At 49.8% G+C, this 19,489-nt stretch overlaps 1 protein-coding gene across 6 annotated transcripts in view; it reads left to right on the top strand.

The window, feature by feature from the left end:
* The window catches only part of DZIP1L (DAZ interacting zinc finger protein 1 like), a 39,162-nt gene extending 22,711 nt beyond the window's left edge, over positions 1-16,451 (top strand). For 5 of the 6 annotated variants that reach the window (XM_074370791.1, XM_074370761.1, XM_074370783.1 and 2 more), the window contains 10 exons: positions 970-1,104; positions 3,378-3,408; positions 4,514-4,567; positions 5,081-5,218; positions 6,973-7,106; positions 8,603-8,795; positions 11,467-11,635; positions 12,041-12,201; positions 13,838-13,977; positions 15,503-16,451. In XM_074370791.1, coding sequence (XP_074226892.1) covers positions 970-1,104; positions 3,378-3,408; positions 4,514-4,567; positions 5,081-5,218; positions 6,973-7,106; positions 8,603-8,795; positions 11,467-11,635; positions 12,041-12,201; positions 13,838-13,977; positions 15,503-15,658 — 1,311 coding nt within the window. In that variant the 3' untranslated portion in view covers positions 15,659-16,451. The remainder of the gene's footprint in view (positions 1-969; positions 1,105-3,377; positions 3,409-4,513; positions 4,568-5,080; positions 5,219-6,972; positions 7,107-8,602; positions 8,796-11,466; positions 11,636-12,040; positions 12,202-13,837; positions 13,978-15,502) is intronic. The other variant, XM_074370779.1, reaches the window with a different exon arrangement.
* The last annotated feature ends 3,038 nt before the right edge of the window (positions 16,452-19,489 follow it).

Consider the following 19,489-nt stretch of genomic DNA (forward strand, 5'->3'; position numbering starts at 1 on the left):
TTGTCCCAAGAGCAGAAGGACTATATTAAGGTACACAAAATATCACTTCCACCCCATCTCCATCTACCCGTGCCCTGACACCCACCCCACATGTGACCTCTTTTATTGCTTTCTTGTTTTCTTCTAGAGTTTCTTTATACAAAAACATAGTCTCATTTTCTCTCTGCTCCTATACTAGAGGTAGCATGTGACTGCATTTCCTTCACCTTTTTTCACCTAAAATCATCCATTTGATTTTTTTTTTTAGTTTTTTTTTTTAATGGAGGTACTGGAGATCGAACCCATGACCTTGTGCATGCTAAGCACACACTCTACCACTGAGATATACCCTTCGCCCTTTTGTGATTTTTGAATGACCTCAACTTATCTGACTTCAGTGGGTGGCACACCTGACAGAGAGCCTTTTGCTGTGAACTTATGGGCCTGCATTCATTCTCACTTCTCAGGACCTGCTTGAAAATGTCTTCAAATGGAAAGAAGACACTGATGAACTTACATACAAAACAGAAACAGAGTCACAGACATAGTAGACAAACTCATGGTTACCAGGGGGAAGGCAGTGGGAAGGGATAAATTGGGAGTTTGAGATTTGCAAATATTAACTATATATAGAATAGATAAACAGTTTTCTTCTGTATAGCACAGGGAACTATATTCAATATCTTGTAGTAACCTATAATGAAAAAGAATATGAAAACAAATGTATGTTGGTATGTGTATGACTGGGACATTATGCTGTACACCAGAAATTGACACATTGTAACTGATGGTACTTCAATTGAAAAAAAAGAAGAATCCTCAAATGGGAGGGTAAGTCTTGTTAGAAAGCCACCTGCCCAGGTCTGGGAACCCTCCACCTCCTTCAGGTAAAACCCTGAGCGGCATTTGCCCACATGTGCCGGCCCTGCAGGCACTGGGCTCTCAGAGGTCCCTGCAGACATGTGACTGACAGTCTTCCTGCACCACCAGCTGAAGGAGCACTATGAGAAGCTCCTGGCCTCCCTGTCTGAGAATCAGAAGAAAGCCCAGGCTCAGCACCAGATGAGTGCCCTCCAGCCCCAGCTCCAGGAACAAGCCACACTCATCGCCTCCCAGGAGAAGATGGTAGGTGTGGACCCTCCCCCCAGCCAGGCCCTGGAGGCCCTGGGGCTCTTCCCTGTGACCATCTCCTTAGATTCTTTTGGACCCATTGGCCCTCATCTCATTATCAGGCTCTTTGGGGAGAGACGAGAGTCCTCAGACTTGAGGGGCAGAAAGTGATGAGGATGCTGAAGATATGCTTGTTGTCCTGTGGTAGTGGGGCCGTGTTAGGAGGTTCACAGTAACACCAGAAGCAACATGAGTGCCAGTGCCGGTTGATACTTGGCTTATTACTCCATATAAGCCTCATTGCTGCCCTTCATGGTAGACATTACCTTCTCTCCATCTTCATTTGATAGATGATCAAACAGGCTGGAGCAGTTAAACACCCCACCCGAGTCCAGACTAGGCACACTATAAATGACGGGTGAGATTCAACTCTTGCTAGGCAGGTGGGATGCAAAGTGTGTGCTCCTTACATTGTGTTCTCAGACCTAATTTCTTAACTAATTCCTTTCTTCTAAATTGACAGCCTCTGATGAGATTGTCAGATAAAACTAGTGTGATAAACAGACATCACTCACTAAGTACCTGCCTCCCAGAATTAATCCTGTGACTCTTCAACTAATGCAGATCATACTCTGCCCAGCCTGGGCTCATCTCCCCTTTTCAAGCCCCAGGTCAGTGGAGAAGTGTATCTGTCCCCAGCTTGGCTCTCCTGTGGCCTCAGGTCCCTGCCATGGTTCTGCCACCACCCTCCACACAGTTTCCCTGGGCTGTGGACCCACTGTCACTCTCTAATCCACTGTTCTTGTCCCCCTTGCTGTTTGTGTCTTTCTATTCTCCCAGCTGTACTTCACCCCCTCAACATATCTAATCCACTCCCCTGCTGCTTTGCTTTTTCTTGTTTTCCCCAACACACTTAGCTCTTCACAGCTGTGGCCACTTCAGGTCCAGTCTGGTGGTTTCCTCCTTATGTTACCCAGAACTCTTGTTTGCAAATGTTTCAGTTAGGAACCCACTGGCTAAACATAACAGAATGGGTTAACAGGTTTATTTTTATTGTAACACCAAAAGAGGTGAAAATTGATGGCCTTTGTTACAGCAAAATTATGCCATTGGAAATCCAGGCTCAGTTTTTCTTTTTTACCATCTTTAGCGTGTTGACTTTTGTTCTCATGCTTGATTCTCATAATTGCAAGATGGCTGCCATAGCCCCACCCATCACAACCATATTCAATGGAAGAAGTTGATGAAAAATCTCCTTCCCAAGACTTCTACTTCTACTTTTATTGATCAGAGTTGTGTTCCATGGGGAACAATAGTTGCAAGGAAGGTTAGAAAGGGAACAATTAGTTTTATAGTTTCTAGAATGGAGGTGAGCAAAGGAGGGATAGTTAGAAATGGACATTGGATAAGCCATTCATTAGTAGGTAATGAAAAACAACTCAAGCTTAAGCAGAAGAGGGAAATCTATCATAAGGTTAGACAGGGTATCTCACAGAGCTCAAGGCAGGGGAGCAGCTAACTCTAGGAATAAACTGGGACCAGAGACCTGAGTGTGGTCAGGAGTTCCCCTCTGTTATGTGTCTCTGTTTCTTTCTCTGTATCTACTTGGATTATTTTTTTTACTCTGAACATCAGCTTCCTCTCCATGTATGTCCCACGTGGCATAAACAAACAAACCAATAAACAAAGAAAACCAAACCTCCAACCAGTTGGCTGCCAAAAGCCTTTGAGTTCACATATTATCAGTCCTGAATTCTCCGCCCAAACCTGGACAGTCAGCTCTGGCTGTGGTGTGGGGTCACGTGGCTGTCCTGTCTGCATCTGCGAGGAAGGGGGAAGAAGAGGCACTTTCTAGAAAAGGGAGGTTGGGCAGGTAGTCAATGACTGTCCACTTCATGCCTCCTTCCTCCCAGGGGGCATTCAGCTTAGATGCCCACATCGAGGGAGGGGAGCTTCCCTCGCCCTGGCTGATTTCCACCAGTTATGCCAGGAGTAAAGACTGTGTGCCTGTCCCCCTCTGCTTGCATGGGGCTCCTGCCCTTCAAACCACAGTCCCTCTCTGAAGAGGGGCATTCTGGCCTCCCCACTGTGGGAAAAAGGAGCGTGGTGCCACCCTGGTTGCTGCTGTTCAGCTATGGTGCCATTGTGGGGTCAAGGCAGAGTGCTCTTAGCTCCCTCGGGTTCCCAGTGGGTGGCGTGGAAACACTGGATGTCCCTTCTCTATGGACCAGCTGCTCACAGCAGAGATCCCTGTTTCCTGTAATCTGCTCTGTTTCCCATCTTTGCAGATCCAGACCATGTCCCTCAGGAAGGCGAAGCGTAAGTCTGTTCTGGGTGATTTGTCACAGTAATGGCTCTTGTCTTGGCTTCTGCTCTCCCTTGTCCCCCACCAGTCAATTTATAGGATGAGGAGGGTGCCAGGAGCTCATGGGACCTGTAGCATCAGGCTCTCTGGCCAGGTGAGGAAGCTTGAGAAGACGTTTGTATCTGGGACAGACAGGGCTCCAGCCCAGGTTTGTGTTGAAGGCGTTCCATGCAGCTGTCAGGGGTTCTTGCCTGGCCTGCTCTTCTCTGTAGGGTGGTGGAAACATGGGGAGTTGGGTTGGGGGATGTGGTGAGGATCTTGAGGGCAGTGAGTGATGGAGCAGGCAGGGTTCATGAACAGGCTCTTTCTAACTCACCATGCCTATGATTCAGTTCTATCCAACTTGACCTTGTCTCCAGCATGTCGCAGGTTGACCCCAAATCTGTGTGTGTCTGTGTGAATGCGGCCCGTTTGGAGCATGCTCTCTCTCTTGAGTGCTCTCAGGTGTGGTGTGTGTGTGCTTGTGAGTGTCTGATTAGTGCAGTTGCTGGTGTCTAAAGTGTGACCTCCAGGGGCTGCTTCTGCCTGGAGGACCTTTCTGGCCGCTTATGAAACCTGGCCTTTCCTACCTCATCCCACCTCCTCATCCTATCCCTGTAGCGGCCCACCTGCCCTTTCTTACAAACCCAGCATCTCCTCCCGTCCCCTGCTTCGAGGCTAGACAGCCAGTTCTAAGAGGTGCTGTTCCTATGGCTCTGATTTCCCCAGTGCTGGGACCGGGGCATGTGCTATTAGTAACAGCTCTGTGCTGTGCACTTCACCAAGTACTTCAGATCCGTCATCTCATGACACCGTCCCCGTGATTTAATGTGGGGTAGTATTATTACCCTGACTTTCTTGATGAGGAGCCTGAGGCTTAGCCAGGTTCAAGGACTTAACCATGGCAGAGCTGGGATGTGGACTCTGATCTCTCTGTCTCCATCCTGCCTGTCTCTGGTAGAGAACCGATTGGAGGGCTTCCTCTTTCTGGCCAGCGCTCATGTGCTGTGCCCTGCTGTTCTCTAACTTGGGGATGGGGTCCAAGGCTCTGGAGCCACTAACTGCTTCTGCTCTCCTCAGGAATCCACATGGTCTCGAAGGCTGTGGACACAGAAGAGGACTCTTCTAAGGAAGGTGGGGCTCCATTTTCTTCCTGGGGTGCTGCCCTCTTCACTGTTTAGTTTGTCTCTCCTTAACTGCGTCTGGCTACCTGAAGATGGGGGAAGGGAATCAGGGACATGAAATAAATATTTCTTAAGCACCTTGTGCATCCATGTGCCAGACATGTTACACGCAGGGGCTAACATGCATTTACTGGTTCATTGATGGGGGAACCCAGGCTCAGAGAGGGTCAGTGACTTGCCCAGAGTCACAAAGCCAGCAGGTGGCAGAGTTGGGATTTGGCATGGCGTCTGATGCGTAGCCTGGCCCCATCGCCTCTCATCTGGCACTATCCAGAGCAGAGGATGCAGCCTCCCTATACTGGTTTCAAATCATCTTTGCTACTTTATTCTGCTAGGTGTGCTGCTGCAGACAGATTGCGCAGGGTCTAACTAATGTGCAGGAATCCGCCTGGGCGCCCTCCAAAGAGCCGTAGGTACCAGCTGCTTTGATTGACTCCATTCACTGACTGACTCCGATTTACAGAGCTCCAGGGGATGCAGAGGAGGAGTGAAAAAAACAGACTCTCCTGGGAGAGTCTGGGAGGAGGAGCTCCCAGGAAAGATCAGAGAGCACTGCTCGCCCAGCCAGGCTGTGATGTGAGGATTCCAGAGCGACCGACAGGTACACCCAGGGAAGGGTTTTTTATTTGTGTCACCAAAGAGTTCATCAGTGTGGTATTTTATTTTGTTTCTGATATAGTATTTTTCTTTACTTTTGAGACACTAATTTGTGCTTTTGGCAAAAAAAAAAAAAAAAAAAGAAAAGAAAAGAAAAAAAAAGAAAGGATGCAAAAGGATGTAGAGTAAGAAGTAGGCCTCTCTCTGCAGGGCCATCCAATTTCTGCCCAGAGATTCCACTGCTAGTGGTTTGTCATGTCTGTCTTTCCAGAGATACTTATGCAAACACAGGCACATACAGGTATTCGTTCTTTTTCTTTTTCCCAAAAATGTGGTAGCACATCCTACAGATTGTTCCGTGGCTATTTTTTTTTTTCTGTTTTTTGGGGGGAGGTGATTAGGTTTATTAATTTATTTTAATGGAGGTGCTGGGCATGGAACCCAGGACCTCATGCATGCTAGGCATGTGCTCTACCACTGAGCTATACCCTCCCCACCTCTGTGGCTATTTTCTTAACAACTTATTTGGGAAGTCATTTCCTGTCCCTTTATATAGAGCTGCTTCATTATTTTTTTCAGGGCTTCGCAGTATTCCGTTGGATGGATGAACCAAAATTTACCTAGTCATGTCTCTACCACCTCCACCCCTACCCCATGTGTTTAACCTTAGGATAGAGTAGTGAGAATAAGAGTAACATGGAGCTTTAGGGTGAGGTGGCTGTTAAGGAACACAGGGTCCACAGTAGGGATGGACCAAATCCTCCAACAGGGACACCGAGTTCCAGGAGAAGGAGGTTGAGAAGGATGAGTTAGTGAGACCCCCACCCTCGCCCCTGCCGGGCCCCATCCTGTTGCAGTAGAGGGTGGCCAGCAGGAGCAGCATCACTGGGGAACGCAAATTAGAAAAATAAATGTTCAAATTCTTACCCCGGTGCCACACAAACTGAATTAGGACTTCAGCGGCAGGGCCCAGATGTCTTTGTCTTCATCCACTCTTCAGGGCATTCTGATGCTTTCTTGTCTGCAGCAGACCCTCTATCCACCACATTTTACTGTAATTCCTTATTTTATTACCCTCTGGTTCCGTATTTCTTAAGGTGTGCTCTGTGGCTCACCTCATCAGAATCATCTGGGCAAGTTATAATGCAGATTCCAGGGCCCTCTACCAGACTTGTGGAATCAGAGTCTCTGGAGGGTGGGGCCAGGGAATGTGCCCTCTAAACCCATGCAGTTCTGATGTGTACAATTGGAGAGCGAACCCCTGATTTAGACAGTAAACTCGAGGGGAGCCGGAAGCTGTCTGTCCGTTGTGTATGTGTGTGTATATATATATATATGTCATGCATGTAAGCTGCACAGTGCTGCATAATTAAACTTACACAGTGCTGTATGTCAGTTATATCTCAGACTGGTTCGTAGTAGGGTGGAGAATGGAACCCAGGGAGCAAACTGCTCTCAGGGTCCAAGTGTGAGTCAGAAGCCTGAAAGCTCTGAGTTAAGCTGGGACAGGACTGAGCCGGACCTTGGAGGTCCAGACCTGCAGGAAATGAGAATCCTGATGGTGGATGGAGGGTCTGCTGCAGTGGTTCCCAGGAGGAGAACGACCTGGGGATGGACATCAGGTGGGGTCTGTGGCCCTGGGTGCACAGGCTGGAGACCAGAATCCCTGGCCAAGTGAGGGCCAGCTGGGTGCAGTGGGGCTTTGGGAGTGGAGGTTTCGGGGTCCCAGGCTGACCTGGTGATTGTCTTGTGCTGCAGAGCTGAGGGACTCCTGCAGTGGACAGCAGAAGGTGCCAGCAGCCCCCAGGCAAAAGTCCATCTTGCAGAAGCAGTTAAGCCCAGTCCTGGAGGATACCCTGCAGGAGAAGCTGGAAACCATGGGGATAAAGAGAGTGAGTTCCGGGGCTGCTGTGGCAGGGCTGGTACCTACCAATCTCTTAAACCAACAAGGGGTACTTGTCCTTTACATCGTAAGCTTACTCATCTTATTTGTTCCAATTGGGACGCCTTTGGTATCTGAGAATGTCAGCCTGCCCAGCTGAGAGTGTGGTCTCTTCTGTTTCCTCTAGTGGCTTCCTGAGATGCCTGTGTCCTGACCGCTCCATGCACTCCACTCACTGGCTACGTTCTTCTGTGTCTCTCTTTTGACAGGAGGAATTTTTTTTTAATCAGTGAAAAACTTAGTATTTATTGAGAACAAAATAAACAGCAAAATAATTTTTTAACTTTTTAAAAAGCAAACTGGAAGTGCCTGCAAATTCAGCAGTTTTAAGATAATTCAAAATGCAATACTAGCGTGGTTTGTATTGCTTTGAAGCCACAGCAAATCTAAAATTCATAATACAAGCTTTTTCTAAGTGTTTCAAAGGCATCAAGTGTGCAAAAAAATTTTTTTTTAATTGAAGTGTAGTTGATTTACAATGTTGTTTTAGCTTCAGGTGTACAGCAAAGTGATACATGTATGTGTGACATAGGAAATTGAATTGGCTCAATCTGGCCTTTGCCGGGGTCCCTTGGGTGAAGTGCCCATCATTTGTGGCACACGTGGCCACGCCCACTCAGGTGGCTATGGGTGGAGCAGACTCTGAAAGCTCTGTCTGGTACAGATTAGTATTTGAATACCTTTGTTCTCTCTTGCTTGTGTTTAATCAGAGTATGCATGTTATCATTAACGGCATTAATGAAATCAATTATTAAAAAAAAAACCTTGTTAACAAAGCAGCCGAGCAGCACATCATCAAAAATACTATGTGTATAGAGTAAGATTAGAGAAAAAAAAAAAGACACCTAGGTTTAATTTAGCAAGGATGCTCACTCATCATTGACTGTTCTTAACTGCTGTTCAGTCTAACTTTGGCCCCATGTCCAGACTTGATTAGAACATTCTTTCGAACCTTGAATGATTCCTCATGGACTCTGAGTGGGTGTCAAAAGCCCAAGCAACTTATAATAGCTCCTGGAAGGGTGCCTGGCTTTGGTTTTTTGCAGTCGATGTTTTCAAACATTGTTAGCTACAGCGGACAACGTGTCTGGCATAATGATAGTGCCTGGGGTGCCAGAAAGAGCAAGCTGTGGTCTCCCACCATAGGATTCAGTCCAGTGGTCAAAGGCATGGCCTGTCAAGCCTGTTTGCTTGCTGTTGATGGAACTGTGCTCAACCCCTCTGCATTGTCCTGCTGTGTGCGCTTTGTTGGGGGCTCCCAAGCCTTTGCCCACCATGCCTTCAGCAGCCTGCTTGCCTGTCTTTGATGCTCAGTTCATCCTCTCCCAGAAGCACCGGCACTGATCATGGTGACTTCCAGGCCAGCAGCAAGTTTGAGAGGCTTAGGAAAGGACAAGGATGGGACAAGAGGTTCCCGTCTCCAAAGGGAACCTCTCTGTCTTCCAGGATGCAAAGGGAATCCCTGCTCAGACCTTCAGACACGTGGATTCCCTCCTGCAAACCCAGCGGAAGCAGAAGGTGGGGAAGTTTTCAGAATTTCTGAATCTGAGGAAGAAGCTCATCCAAAAAGCCACCAGCAGACTGAAGGAGAGACAAAGGAATGAGGCCCCAGTGTCCCAGCCAGACAGCGAGGCTCCAGGTGAGCTGGCAAGAAGGCTTCTCTGGGCTGTGACCCAGGAGGGTATGGGCTTGTTTGCACACAGGTGGGGCATAATCCCTGTCCCCATCGGGGTGGTACTCTGAAGGGCCAGATGATAGGGTCCTCACAGGTGGCTGAGTCCAAAAGTCCTCTGTTGACGAAGCAGAGTCTGGGGGTGGGGTGGGTACATGGGTCCCTCAGGGAAGAGGAGGAGAGCCAGGGTCAGAGCTGTGGGCAGCCTCAAACTGTCCCTGTGCAGGCACACCGCCTCACTTAGCTCGGCACTGCTTTACTGGCATGGACCACAAGTTGAACTTTGCTTCAACAGAGAGCAGCCCATACCGTTTCTGAGTGTATATACGGGCTGTCAGGGCAGGGGCTGCAGGTGGAGGCTCGGCTTGGTCAGATGAATTCTCTGCTTGGTGCAGTGGGCGGATGTGGGAGGCTGGGCCAACTCTGTAGGCGGACAAATCCTCAGGGCTCAGACTTGTTCCCTGGGCTGGGTTCAGCTGCTGCTTTGTCCCTGGGGGTTGTGACAAGGAAAGGCCCTGTGGTTCTCATAGAAGATTAAAGTGTGTGGGCGAGGACCCTCCAGTCTCTGTCCTCAAGGAACATAGGGAGCCAGGGAATTGTACTCTTTTGTTCTGGAGCCCCCTGTCTCTAGCAGGTTCCCAGATCCTCATGCAGGGTGTTGTCCTAGCTCCTCTCACTTCATCTCCTCCTCCGTCACTGACACAGGCAGCCAGAGGGAGGCCACTTCTGTTACACCCTCGAGTCCAGGCAGATCCAACCTGAGCTCTGGACACAAAGAAATATTTCCAGGGTGTGGGCCACACGTCTCTGGAGATATGAGAGATGATTTGAGTTGGTACATGAAATAATAATTTTAAGATTTAATCTTTTTTTCATGTGCATTGGAGAAATATTACTAACTCATGGAAATGATTACTTGGATAAGTATAAAATGAGTTTCATGTTTCAGAGTGGTGTCATTTTATGTAAAATTGTTAAATGGAGAACAGGACAGTTGGTATGAGAATGTGGCAAAAATTGTGTCAGTGATCTGGAAAACTCTGTCCTATTTAGTTTAAACATCTGGTCTTAAAAATTGCTAAGGAAAGGACAGTTTTTAGTCTTGCACAGAATTCGCAGACAGAAGGGTGTTGTCTTGTTTGCTAACCTGCCTTTCACAGAGCCCTCTACCTTGATGGTCATCCATCCTACATTCAGTTAATTTGGTGTAGTGCTTCCTGAGGTTGATCTGTGCCGGAGCCCCACCTCAGCTGGAAACCAGCCAGGACTAGGTGATGCAATGGGGCCCAGCACAGGGTGGTGGGAGCTCAGAGGACAGGGACGGGCACCCAGGGAAGATGAATGGAAACCCCCTCTGAGCCCTGGTTTCAAGGAGAAGAGAAAGGTTTCCTGTTCTTGCAGGTGCCACCCTCCCCTCCAGCCCTGCTTCTGTGGACCCAAAGCCTGGAGTGGGAGCCACCCCCCTTGTCTGTCTCCCCTTCCCTGGCCTTGGGTCCTGCTGTCTCTGGGGCCCATCACGTGAGCCAGCACTGTGTTCCCTCAGCATCTCGTAGGCCTCTTTCCAGCTCTGCGCCCCCATGCTCTCTTTCTAGGCCCCACGAGTGCTGTGCGAATGCTCACCTCCCGTCTCCACTCAGACTATGCCTCTTTTGTTTGGGGCAAAGCTGTGGGATGTAGTGAAGTCAAGAGTCTTAGATTTGGGTGGTGGAAAACCTGGGTTTGCATCTACCACTTACTTCCATGGAATCGTGGGTCTTGAGCAAGTTCCCAAATCTCTGGAAGCCTGTCTGGGGCTCAGTGGATATTGTGTGCAAGGTACTTAGCTTGGTCTGTGCACAGTGATTGTAGCTACTATTGTTATTGTCCCTCAGCAAGCTCACCCGCCCTTCCCTGGAAGGCCCACTTCTGTGTCTGTGCATTCTCTGAAAGCCATGCATTTCAAATGTTTTTGATTTTGAGCTACAGTAAGAAGTGCATTTTACACAGTCCACAGGTGTAAGAGTTTCGTGAGACAGTACTTACCTGGACTCCCTGTGATGCACTTTCTCTCCTCTTCTGTCTCCTCTTTCCGTAAAAAATTGCTGATCCTGGATTCCTCTCCCCCCGCCGGGTCTTCTTGTGATTTGGAATGAAGTGGCAGTGTCTAATTGCCTTAAACGCTTCTGCGACACGTGGAGGTCAGGGAGGATGGTGTGTGGGGATCTTGATGGTCCAGGTGGTCCTGCGACGACCTCTGGTGGCAGCCAGGCCTTCCTGCAAGGCTGCCTGCACTCCAGCCGCTGCAGGTGGGGTGAGAAGAGAGGGTGGGTGGCCTCTGCCAGGTCCGCTTCTAGGACAGTGTCTGGGTGAGCTGCAGACAGGCCGGGCCCTTCCTCAGACCTGCTGCATCCTGGACGTGACCGCGGGACACCAGCTGTTCTCCTGGTCTCTGGTGAAACCTCAAGTGCCAGCCGTAGGTCTGTGCAGCAGTGGGACGCCCGAGGTGGGGGAGATGATTCAGTCTGCTGTGGTGATGACAGTAGCCCTGCAACAGAGTGAAGGGTCCATCTCCGGCATCTCGGAGCCTCCTTCTGCATCCTCTCAGGCATGATGGCCCATAAGGGTATGCCCTGAATCTCGTTCTTATCTGTGTTTCTAGTCAAAAGCCAGGAGAGCCCACTGGTCACCAAAAAGGCCCAGCCAGAGGTCAGCACCCTGCGTGTGGCATCCAAGCCGGCAGAGCCACCTGTGACACCCCCTGGGAGGCCCACCCCTGCTCCACGCTCCAGACCCTCAGGCACCCTGGCTGCCCCCGGGTCCAGGCTGAGGTGAGTCCTGGGCTCTGCATTCTCTCACCGGACCTATGGCGTGGCTCCCGCCTCAGGCAGCCCTGTCCTAGGCCCGCAGGCTTCTATGGACAGGTGAGGGGCAGACAGAAGTGAAAGGGAAGCTCAGGCGGGCCCAGCCCAAACTCCCAAGAAGAGCCCAAGGTCCTCCGCTCCCAGCCAGGACACATCTACCCTCCCCTTGCGCACTTGTCCCCAAGCCCCAGTAGCCACCCTGGAAGGAGCTGGAGGGGCGGCTGCTCTCCAGGTGACTCCTGACTGGCATCTGGGCCCCAGGGAGGGAGCAAGGCTGGCTCTGGGCGAAGCAGGCAAGCTTGCCAGTGGGCAGGTATGGCTTTTAACATTTTCCTTCCGACCCACGCATTCTGCATGTCTTCTCCTCCCCAGCAGCACGCCCCCTTTCAGTTCTGAAGAGGACTCAGAGGGAGATTCCAGGCCGCGTGGGTCTCTCCCGCCTCCGAGACATCCTTCGAGGATGAGGCCCTGGCCCCAGGATGACTGGGACTGGTCTGACACTGAGACCTCGAAGGGGAGCACCCACTCCTCTGGTAAGGGCTCAGGTGGGCTGGCTTCCTCAGGTGAGGAAGGTTTTCTTATAAAATTATTAACGAGGCCTGCAAGATCCTGGTTTCAGTTGCATTTTCGAGTTAAGACTTAAAGAATGTGGAACTTGAGAGTGATATCTTTCCAAAATGAGGAGGCGTGAGCACTGAGGTATAAGCCCAGGCTCGTGCAGCCCGCCAAGTCCACGGTCCGCGTGGATCCTGCAGCACTGTGTCCCGGTACAGTGCGCTCTGGGCCGCCAGTCCATCAGAAACCCCCAGAAGCAGATCTCTGGAGAAGGAGTGACCACCTGGCAGGCGGGGTGATAGGGTGGAAACGTCTAGGAGCCAGGAGGCAGGAGTCCTCGGACACAGCCTGGGCTCTGTGGCTGGCGACGTGCATGTGCTTGTCTGAGGGGTTTCGGTTCCTCTGTTGTAAAATGAGGCATCTGGCCTGATGAGTCATGAGGGGTGAGGAGTGAAGTGTCTGAATAGAGCAGGCCCTTAACCAACAGTTTTTGGTCGGCCAGCCGAGGGCTGTTGTTGCTCCAGGCGTCTGCTCCCGCCTCAGGCGTTTGAATCCTGGAAGGCCTCGGCTAGCTTCCCACTTCTTTTTTTTTTAAAAAACAACTTTATTGTGGTATAATTTCTGTAAACTACACATATTTCAGATGTACAATTTGATGAATTTTGATAGATGCATACACCTCTGAAACCACTGCCACAATCAAGAATGCTAGCATTTCCATCAGGTGCAAATTTCAAACTCCCGATTTATCCCTTCCCTCCCCCTTTACTCCACTGGTAACCATGAGTCTGTTCTCTATGTCTGTGAGTCTGTTTCTGTTCTGTAAGTAAGTTCATTTGTGTCTTTTTATTTTATTTTTTTTAAGATTCCACATAGGAGTGGTATCATATGGTATTTTTCTTTCTCTTTCTGGCTTACTTCACTTAGAATGATGATCTCCAGGTCCATCCATGTTGCTGCAAATGGCGTTAATTTATTCTTTTTTATGGCTGAGAAGTATTTCATTGTATAAATATACCACAACTTCTTCATCCAGTCATCTGTCGATGGACATTTAGGTTGTTTCCATGTCGTGGCTATTATAAATAGTGCCAGCTCCCTATCCTTGGCCAGTCCCGTGGTCTGGACGTCCACCTTGCTTTACCGTGTCACCAGGAGCCCATTGATAAAGTAGTTCACTGTCCAGCCCCATTCCTGCACAGAGTTCACGCAAAGCGTGTCCAGCCCTCAGACCTTCTGTGCTAATTTATATTTATGATCTTTGTTTCTCCGTGAAGACGTTGAAGGAGGAACTGCACATTAGTCTTGTAGTTCATTTACCAACTGAGCAGGGGTTCCTGCCCAGCCTCTGGTTGAGAGGGAAGGGCCCCTTCCTAAGCCTCCGTCCCCAGCCGTGTCTTTAAGTGCATAGGACACTTTCAGGACATTCAAACCCTCTTGTCCCAGCACACATTGGCCTGGGCCCTCTCTCTTTTTTGCCCCTCTTTTTTGCAGTGCTCTTCTCACTTCCTTCTGACCCCTCTCCGCTCTCCCCTCCTGCACACCAGAGCCTGGACATGACCCATAAGGATGACGCATTCGTATTCCGTGCTTTTCCCTCTGCTCGCCTTCCAGGAACACTGGTGCAGTCACTGGTCAAAAACCTCGAGAAGCAGCTGGAGGCACCGGCCAAGAAGCCTGCTGGAGGGGTCAGTCTGTTCTTAATGCCCGGCGCTGGGCCACAGAGGGATGCCGCACCAGGAGGGAAGCCTCAGGTAGGATGGGGGACCTTGGAGGCTGCCCTGCAGTTTCCTCCAGAGCCAGCTCTGAGTTCGAGGGCCCAGGGGTGGGGGCTGGGGAAGGGTCCAGCAAGTGTCCGCCTTGGCCCTAGAGTGACATTTGCAGGTGACCTCGCTGCCTCCTCTGCCTCTGTCCTGGTGGAGGAGGGCCACTTTCCAATGCTGCTTGTTTGTGTCCTTGTTAACATTAAAAAGCCTTGTGATTCATTATACAAACAACTGCTCAGTGGGCTGTTTTTTTTGGCCATTTGAGCTCCCACTTCTGCCTCTGATGGAGCCCAGGACCCCAGCGCCAAGCTGCAGGCGAGCAGAGTTCTCCACAAGGGCGGGGTGCTGGAGTGGCATCACACAGCACGTCAGAGTAGGACACAGCGCACGGTGGGGATATCCAGACCCCTTTGTTCTACGTATTCAAGGCCACTCCTCATCACTAAAAATGTCTCGATGGCCTTGCCTTTCTCAGTCTCTAACCACCGTCAGATTTAGGGCCCAGATGCTCAGCCTCCCAGGCCATGACGGTTAGGATATCCTCCTCACTGCCCCGACCCCCATCGGGGTAACTTCCATATTCCTGTTACTTTCTTAGGCAGAAACATTTAGAGCTCTTGCTACTTTCCAGTCCTTTCTCAATCAAAAAGGCACCTCCTGGGATGACCTATGCTATGGCCCTAAAATTCAGAAATAGTGGACAGTCTCTCCTCCAACACCTTTTACTCCATGATGTGTTTGGTTTGTTATGCAGCTCATGTGTACTTGTGAGTAATGAGCCCAAATACTCTTTTAAAAATTATTCATCCCTTTTCCCATATGTGAAAGAGCCCCGGCAGCCCTAAGCAGGTTGAGGCCCTGCTCAGAGAGTGCTGGCCACCCCAGGCCCTGGTGGTTTCTGACTGACTGGCCTTATGTTCCAGGGGAAAACCGTAGGTTGTGTGTATGAAAGCCCAGGTGGCCTGGGCCTCTTGTGGCAGCAGGGGGCACTGAGCGCTCTGGAAGGGTGCCCGTGGTTTCAGGGACAGCTTGGGTGGCTTCCCTGTTGGTGCAGCCCAGACCCTCTCCAGGCAGAAGGATTTCTGGCAATCGGCAGTTCCCCTCCTGCTTCTGTGGTCAGAGTGTTTCCCAGGCCCTGGAGAAGCAGTCTGTGGCAGGTGGGGTGGGTGCATTCAGCTCGGGAATTCGGAGAAGTGGAGGCTCTGGGCTTCCAGATCCACCAATGTAGGGAGTTAAAAAATCTGGACAAAGTTTAAGTTATAGCCAGAGCCACGTGATCTGCTCTCGGCCCTCCCGAGGAGCTTGCGTTGATTTGGCCAGTGGAATGTCAGGGGTGTTTGACATCTCTCTGACCCCAGGCCTCGGAAGCAGGTTCTCAAAGGGAAACGAGGGCAGGAGGAGTAGCGGCCCCCTAACTGCTTTCTTCCAAATCTGCGTTTTGTCCCCATGTCCAACCAGAGTGACCATCCTCCCTTGTCAGATGCATTTTCGTTTCCCCCTTTCCTCCCTGCAGCTTTCTGAAGATGACAGTGACTTGGAGATCTCTTCCTTGGAAGATCTCCCCCAGGACCTGAACCAGAGAGAGAAACCGAAGCCCCTGTCAAAGCTCCCAGAGGAGTTTGGTGCTAGCTCTTGGAGCCCTGGTCAACCGAGGGTCCCTGGCTGGTGACCCTGCCCGGGAGCCCGGCGGCCAGAGGACCGACCTTGTTGCCTAGCTGGGACCGGCTCAGGGCCCACCCCAACAGATGGGGCTGCTGGGCCTCTTGCCTTCGCCAGTACCCAGGAAGTCTTCTGCCTTGGAGAGAAGCAGAGCAGAAGACGGATGTGTTGTCTCCTGCCTCCTGTGAGGGGCCCTGCCTGAGCGCCACGGGTGTCTGGTGTGCACCCAGGTTCCAGGGCTGGAGAAGGAGCTGTAACAGGACCTCAGAGCAGGATCCTTCCTTCACCTCCACATTCACTCCAGGCAGAGGAGACACTTGGTCTTTACTCCGGAGCGTTTTGTAAACCTGAAGGAACATGGTGGGGATGGATCTTTTATGGGGTCCTTTTTGGAACTTATGCCTCAGTCAGTCATTCCAATCATTCAGTGACTGATCCAAAGCCATTCACTGAGGTCCTCTCACTGCCTAGTTGGGGTGCAGGCAGAGGTGGGCGGCAGAGAGGACGGGGTCGTGATCTAGTGACAGAGATTAGGATGTTACGGGGACATAGACGGAGCCTCCCAGTGCAGCGGGAGGAGACCTTGAAGAGCTCCCAGAGCTGATGTCTGGCCAGGCTTGCTCATGGTGGAGAGGGAAGGAGGCTACTTGGCTGGGGCCTCATATCCCCAAAGGACCACAAATTAAATTTTTGATATGATTTCTAAAATTAGGTTTATATGTATATAAACACTGTGTTTTTTTAAATGTAAAAAGCATTAGTTTATTATATGTGAACATTTAAATACAGCATGATGTTTATCACCCTCTGGTATTTCTTCATTGTTTGGGAGCTTCAGCAGGGTCTGGAGCTGTCTGTATCTCCACCGTGTGGGTTTAGGGCCTTTGGGATGTAGTCGCTGAGATAGAGTTAGGATGCAGGTGGTTGGTTGGGGAGTCTTGCCTGTGAAAGTTGAGGGAGGAAGCCTGATCAGCAGGGGAAGCCCTCAGGCGCAATGCAGGTCTGACCTCCGAGAAGAGAGAGAGCAGGGAGCCTGATGGGTAGGGAGAGTCCCAGGCCACCACGGTTGACATCTCTGCCAACCCAGTGGGAGCTCCAGAGATGGGCAGAAATGGCCAGGACTTCGTGCCCCTACCCTGCTTGGCCATTGGTTGGGGCAGCCCAGGAAAGTGAGGCCTAGTTGAAGTGCGATTTTTTTTTTCCTTAAAGGGAGACCCAGCTGTGTGCCTCCAGGCCCCACAAATAGAGGGAATTGAGTGATGAACCCATGTCCCAACACCCAACTTCAACTGTTACCAACTCAACTCGTGGCCATTCTTGCTTCATCTATCTCTCTCCACTACCTCGGGTCTCTGCCTGTCCCCAGTCCTTCATCCAGGCTTCTTTTCCTCCCTGGGTGGTCCCGATACCTGGGCTAAGCCCTGAAGGTCTAGCAGGAGGAACCAGTGGAAGTGAGGGAGGAAAGGCAATGCAAAGGGGATCTGATGGGTGGAGGCTTGGGGATATCATGGTATCAGGTGTTTCAGTGAAGCTAGAGCACTGTCTATGAAGGGCCTTCTGTGAGAAGTAGGGCCGGCCCAGTCCTGGCTGTTCAGGGATGAATTCCCTTTGTGTATCTTATACCTTTTGAACAACCAAGTCACAACCACGGGCAGTGTGGGGAGGGAGGGGCAGTGAGTGGGGAGTGCTGCTGGGGGTTCATTCCTCTCGGGATTCTGCCAACAAAATTACGTTTTCCAAGTGACAAACTTCGGGCAAGGGAGGTTAAAAAGATGCTTGTGGGGTTTCTTGCCACATTCTGGTTTTCCACAGTTCTGAGCACACTGCTGATGCTAGCCCCCCATATCACATGTACACCCTGGAGGTTCTGCTTTTTGGCCTCAGGGTTGTCTCTGACCCTGTGGGAGGTTGCACAGGCTACTTGCAGGTACAACCTGAAAGTGCCAGAGAGCTGACCTCACCAGGGCAGCCCACACCCAAGGCGGGGTGGGAGTTGGTGAGTAATTGCCCCAGGCTCCCTGTGCTTTGGTGGGACCATTCTGAGGTTTATTCCCTAGTTTCTCAGAGAGTCCCCCGCAGGAGTGAATCCGGTTGCCTCCAGCAGTTACAATTTATTAACTCCCTCTTTAATTGGCCTTTCCCCCTCCTGTTTCATTTTTCTCACTCTTTCACTTCTGCTTCTTGGGATCACCTCTGAAACAGATTAACCTGGACCCAAGTCCTTGCCTCAGGCTCTGCTTTCAGGGGCACCTGAGTGAAATAGACATGAGTGCACATGTGTTTTGCACGAGCACAAACACGCTGGTGATACTCGTCCATGAGAATGACTGTTCCTGAATGTTCAGTATTAAGTTCTATGTTTCCAGATCTGTTTTTCCATCTACTTTGGAGACTGAAGCATTAGTTTTGCATTTCTATGCTGTTTACCTCTCCCCACTTTCAAATACATTTACATTTTGGGGGGCAAGGTTTATAAGAACTTTGGAACATAGGTGTATCAGGGTTCTCCAGAGAAACAAACAATAGGACATAGATGCAGATACAGACATAAATACAGATAAGAGGAAATTTATGATAGGAATTGGCTCATGTAATTATGGGGGCCCAGAAGTCCCATGATCTGCTGTCTGCAGGCTGGAGAACTGGGAAAGCCACTGCTGTCAGTCATAGAGTCTGAAGTCCCGGGAACCAGGAGCTCCAACATCCAAGGGCAGGAGAAGATGGATGTCTCAGCTCAGGAAGACATAGCTATATAGTCCTTCTTCCCCCTTCTGCCTTTTTGCTCTCTTTGGGTCCTCAGTGGATTGGATGATGCCCAGCCTTGCTGACGAGGGTGGATTTTCTTCCCTCAGTCTCCTGATTCAAATGCCAGTCTCTTCCCAAAGCATCCTGAGAGACATCCAGAAATAAGGTTTTACTAGCTACCTGAGCATCACTTAGCCCAGGCAAGTTGACACATAAAATTAACCATCACAACATGTAGCATATTAAATTGTTTAAAAAGTGTCCAAGCAATGAAATTGATGTAGAAGAATTAGAAAACACAGATAATCAAAAAGAAAAATAAATTTGAATAACCCCCAAATCCAGAGTCAATTACTAGGTATACATGCACTGATTAAAAAAAAATACATGTCTCCTTCCTAGGGTTCAACTATATTTATTCTTCCCTAGCTTGATTTTACCTCTTGAAAATAATTATAAACATCCCTCCATCAGTACATTTGTTTCACACAATTGTATTTATTGGCCATATAGTATTACAAGGTAAAGATTACAAAAATTTATTTAACCAGGCATTTCCACTTTGGGTTTTTGATAAATCATGGAATGATAAATGTGTATATACATCTTTGTGCACTTGATTAAGTTTTCCTTAGTACTTAGAAGTGAGGTTGTTGGACCAACATCGTAATGAAAGCCAGCACTCTGTGCCAGGCACGGGTCCAAGTCTCTCACGGACATTCGCTGACTGAAACTCACAGCAACTCTGAAGTGGTGCTCCTAATTCAGTCATTTTAGGACTAGGAGCTGAGACAGAGCAGTTAAGAAACTTGCTTTGAGTCCTGTCTCTTATAAGTGGTACATCTGGGATCTGACCTGGCCAGCGGGACTTGGAGCCCTGGCTCCTTACTGTGTCCTTCTGGGGATTTTGGTTACATATTGCTAAACGCTCTCCAGAAAACCTGAGCCAATTGAATGTGATGTTTGAGATGCTCGCTTTCACATTCCCTTGCCACTAGGGGGTATCGTTCATCTTTAAATGTTTGGACAACTTGCTAGGCGAGAAATGAAACCTCACCATTTAAAGATTTTGCATGTTTTAGTTCTCTTCTAATGT

The sequence above is a fragment of the Camelus bactrianus genome, chromosome 1, assembly GCF_048773025.1.
Source record: "Camelus bactrianus isolate YW-2024 breed Bactrian camel chromosome 1, ASM4877302v1, whole genome shotgun sequence".
In the NCBI taxonomy this organism is placed as follows: domain Eukaryota; kingdom Metazoa; phylum Chordata; class Mammalia; order Artiodactyla; family Camelidae; genus Camelus; species Camelus bactrianus.